Source organism: Scylla paramamosain, chromosome 31, assembly GCF_035594125.1.
Source record: "Scylla paramamosain isolate STU-SP2022 chromosome 31, ASM3559412v1, whole genome shotgun sequence".
In the NCBI taxonomy this organism is placed as follows: Eukaryota; Metazoa; Arthropoda; class Malacostraca; order Decapoda; family Portunidae; genus Scylla; species Scylla paramamosain.
This window is the reverse complement of record NC_087181.1, coordinates 17,314,400-17,318,999: the sequence shown is the minus strand read 5'-3', so window position 1 is coordinate 17,318,999 and position 4,600 is coordinate 17,314,400. Positions and strand designations below refer to the sequence as shown.

The 4,600-nt window shown below is 41.4% G+C and overlaps 1 protein-coding gene across 2 annotated transcripts in view; it reads right to left on the bottom strand.

Moving 5' to 3' along the window:
• LOC135088762 (uncharacterized) overlaps nucleotides 1-4,156 on the bottom strand; it is a 53,120-nt gene extending 48,964 nt beyond the window's left edge. Inside the window, exon 1 of one of the 2 annotated variants that reach the window (XM_063983769.1) lies at nucleotides 3,414-4,156. In XM_063983769.1, coding sequence (XP_063839839.1) covers nucleotides 3,414-3,692 — 279 coding nt within the window. In that variant the 5' untranslated portion in view covers nucleotides 3,693-4,156. The remainder of the gene's footprint in view (nucleotides 1-3,413) is intronic. The other variant, XM_063983770.1, reaches the window with a different exon arrangement.
• Between the last annotated feature and the right edge of the window lie 444 nt (nucleotides 4,157-4,600).

Sequence of the window (4,600 nt, the reverse complement as noted above, 5' to 3'; positions counted from 1 at the left end):
AATGCAATGTATGTCTTGGGAACTAAAGGGGTAAATATGGTAACTGAGATATGGAAAGGAAGTGTAATGAATGAATAGGGAGTGAAGGAAAGAAATGTTATAGATTGTTTGGGAAGTGAAGAATAATGGTAGTGAATCGCATAGAAGATAAAGAAAAATATACTGAATCAGCTAATGGATAAAGAGAAAAATTAATAATGGTTTGCTCAGGAAGCTTAGAAAAAATATATAGCGAATGTCTTGGAGAATAAAGAAAAAATTGCAATTTATTATTTGGAAAATGAAGACAGAATAAAGAAAATACGATCAATCACAAATATAAGAAAAATTTGAAATATTGCCGAAAAATCTTAAGCCAATCACGTTGTAAACAAATAATAAAATCACAAAATCTCAAGAGCAAACAAAAAGCTACAACAGAAAATTATTAAAATTAACCCTGTGGAAAATAAGAAAAGGAAAAACACCGCAAGACAAAAGTCAATCGCACTGAAAATAAAACAAAAAAAATACATAAGAAAATACCCCAGAAAAAAAATTACTGAATCACACTAAGAAATAAAGAAAATTCAACACATCACAGAAAAATATGAAAATAGCATCGAAAAATAAATGATAAAGAAAACACTACAGAAAACAAAGAAAAAACAAACAAATGCTGATTCATAGGCGAAGAGAACGGGGAAAGGACTGAGAGAGTACGAAAGAGAGAGTGAGGCGAGAGAGAGAGAGAGAGAGAGAGAGAGAGAGAGAGAGAGAGAGAGAGAGAGAGAGAGAGAGAGAGAGAGAGAGAGAGAGAGAGGATGAATGAGAGGAGGAAAGAAAAATGAATCAGTAAGTATTAGGTTTCCTTGCCAATGAGTTTGTGAATGAAAGGAAGGTGGAAGAAGAGAGAGAGAAAGAGAGAGAAAGAGACTTGAGTAAAGGAAGAAAATACCTCCCCCTTCCTCCTCCTCCTCCTCCTCCTCCTCCGACAGAGATAAACAAATACACACGCTGGTTAGAGACGAAATATAAACAAGGATATTAACTGGCCTGGTATAATTGTTGATGTTGTTGTTAGTGATAGTAGTAGTGGTCGTTAATGGCTGCGGGGGCTCACTAATTGCCTATTGATGTCACTCTAAGAGGCGGCAGGATTGATGCGTTAGATTGAGGGAAGTGGGAGTGTATGCATCAATTAATTATTTCTCTTGTTCCTTCAAGCTGATAATGACATGACAAGATAGATTACAATAGAGATAGTTTAATTTTTCTTTTCTTTTTTTTCTTTTTTCTGGGGGGTAAAATTTAAAAGTAGGAGGATTGTTGTGTTTCTCTCTCTCTCTCTCTCTCTCTCTCTCTCTCTCTCTCTCTCTCTCTCTCTCTCTCTCTCTCTCTCTCTCTCTCTCTCTCTCTATTAGCTCACACGTCAGTTACTATTTTTACAGTGTCTTCAGAGAGAGAGAGAGAGAGAGAGAGAGAGAGAGAGAGAGAGAGAGAGAGAGAGAGAGAGAGAGAGAGAGTTGGAATGTCAAACGTAAACACAATTGAAAGGGAAACCAGTGACGTCACGGTTCACGAGCACCAATCACAGCTGACAATTTCCCCGTGGCCTTTTATGATTGGTTGAAAGGAAATTTAGGTTAATTTTTATTTTGTTTTTTTATTTTTTTTCGTTTGTCACTTAAAATTTCACTACTACTGCTACTACTACTACTACTACTACTACTACTACTACTACTACTACTACTACTACGACTACCAACAGTCCAAAATTACTACTGCTACTACTACTACTGCTATTACTACTACTACGCAACTTAGCAACAAGAAAGTAAGGACATAAAGAGTAAGAAAATAAAAAACGCAGAAAGTCAACGAGAAGTAATAGCAAGTGTGTTTGTGCACGCAATGGCCGAAGGAGAGAGAAAGAAAGAAAAAAAAAGAAAGAAAATTTAAGATAATGAGAGAGTATATAAGTGCTTGAATGTCACTTTTTTTTACACTGGTAGCGGAAGAGAGAGAGAGAGAGAGAGAGAGAGAGAGAGAGAGAGAGAGAGAGAGAGAGAGAGAGAGAGAGAGAGAGAGAGAGAATGTAAGAAAGTAATAGGGAGTCACTTCAGGGTTAGAACATCAAGGTGAGAGAGAGAGAGAGAGAGAGAGAGAGAGAGAGAGAGAGAGAGAGAGAGAGAGAGAGTTATAAAAAGAATAATTGGAAAACGTAAAAAGAAGAATTAGAAAAGTAAAAAAAAAAAGAAACGAAAAGAAAATAAAAAGTAGACGTAATAATTATGTGGAAAATTTATCTTCTTCCTTCATTCCTCATTCTTATCTTCTCTTCCTCTTCCTCCTCCTCCTCCTCCTCCTCTCTCCTCTCTCCTCCTCCTCAATTACTTTTTTCTCTTATTACGGCGAATTATATTAAACAAACATTCCTCTCTCTCTCTCTCTCTCTCTCTCTCTCTCTCTCTCTCTCTCTCTCTCTCTCTCTCTCTCTCTCTCTCATGGTCGTGTGTAAATCCGCGAGATTATTCTACGTACATACACTTACACGTTTCAGACGCACATAAGTGTACACGCAATCATCTGTGTGTACATTCTTATCACACACACACACACACACACACACACACACACACACACACACACTTATGATACCGCTTATGGATTCTTCTCAGGAATGTGTGTGTGTGTGTGTGTGTGTGTGTGTACGTGCGTGCTTATCAAAATAATACTTCCTTGAACTTCCATACATAGTCTCTCTCTCTCTCTCTCTCTCTCTCTCTCTCTCTCTCTCTCTCTCTCTCTCTCTCTCTCTCTCTCTCTCTCTCTCTCTCTCTCTCTCTCTCTCTCATTAAAACATGGCAGGTGACTAATTAAACACCTTAAATGGACTGGGATGTGGTCAGGTGAGGCTGTCTGTCCCAGTGGTAGTAGTGGTAGTAGTAGTAGTAGTAGCAGTAGTAGTAGTAGTTGTTGTTGTTGTTGTTGTAGTAAAAGTAATATGATTAGTAGTAGTGATGGTTCATGAATAACAGTACTACTACTACTACTACTACTAATACTACTACTACTACTACTACTTTTACTACTACTACTGCTACTACTTTTACTACGGGTATTATAAGTGCAGTTTATCATACACTTTTAAAACACATACGCAAAATGAAGTGAAATTCAGAAGCTCAGAAGATATGAGGAAAATACGTGACGAGGCGGGAAAATCAAACACACACACACACACACACACACACACACACACACACACACACACACACACACACACACACACACACATACACTACACAGAATAGCTCCAAAAAAATACTAAACCACTTCACAAAAACACAACCACTACAATCACAAACACAAAAACACTAAAAAAAACAAAAACACACACACACACACACACACAAAGATCTCGTACTTACCACCTGGTCGTCTTCGTACAAGTAGTCATCATCGTAGTCTTGGTAGTCGTACTCATGATTAGCAATAGTTAATCTGAGTATATTTTCAATATGGCTTTCCGTCTCCATTAAATGTCCTTCCAAATTATTGATTCTCCCCGCCTGTTCGTTGACCACCGCAGCAGTCACACAGGCCACAACCAACGCCACCACACTCACGCCCACAGCCGCCCACACCACCCACTGTCTCTTGCAAGGGTGTGGAGGCGCCATGACTGTGTATGTGGCCGCCTTCTCCATTATGTACGTTTCTCCTCGCTTCTGGCTTCTGTTCTCTTGAGTCCTCGCGGGGAAGTGGTCGTAAGGTCGTGGAGGCGGCTGGTGGTGGTGGTGGTGGTGGAGGTCTTAGTAGTGGTGGTGGTAGTGGTGAGCGTTCCACGTGGTGTGTGAGAACGAGAGGACGTCACTCTCTCTCTCTCTCTCTCTCTCTCTCTCTCTCTCTCTCTCTCTCTCTCTCTCTCTCTCTCTCTCTCTCTCTCTCTCACTGTCTTTCGTATGTGTATGTCTTTCTCTCTCTCTTCCTCGCAGCAGTGATTCTCTCTCCTCTCCCTCTCTCTTCTCTCTCGTACGCTCGCTCTCACCCTTACCTCTCACCCTCTCTCTCTCTCTCTCGTGTCTATCTGTCACCTCTCTCTCTCTCTCTCTACTCTCCCTCTCCTCGCTCTCTCTGTATCTCCCTCAGAGGTCTTCCCCGCACTGCCCTGCCTCCTCCTCCTGCTGAAGCTTATATCAGCCCCCCCTCGCGAGGCAGGCACGCATATCACCCCCCTCTCCCCCTCTCCCCCTCCCTCCCCCTCCCTCCCTCCTTCAGCCGCCCACCTCCGCCACCTCCTCCCCTGACAAGCACGTTAATACTGTCACCTGACGCCCACGCCTCAGTCCACGCCCACGGGTTGAGAGAGAGAGAGAGAGAGAGAGAGAGAGAGAGAGAGAGAGAGAGTGTGAGTGCCATGTTTGGTAGACCCGTCGTATTTCAAGGTCATATTTTGGTGTGTGTGTGTGTGTGTGTGTGTGTGTGTGTGTGTGTGTGTTTTAGAAGTTTTGCCATGCGTTATTATCCGTGTGTTTTCGTATTTCACATTCTTTCTCTTTCTTTTCTCTTACTAAACACACACACACACACACACACACACACACACACACACACA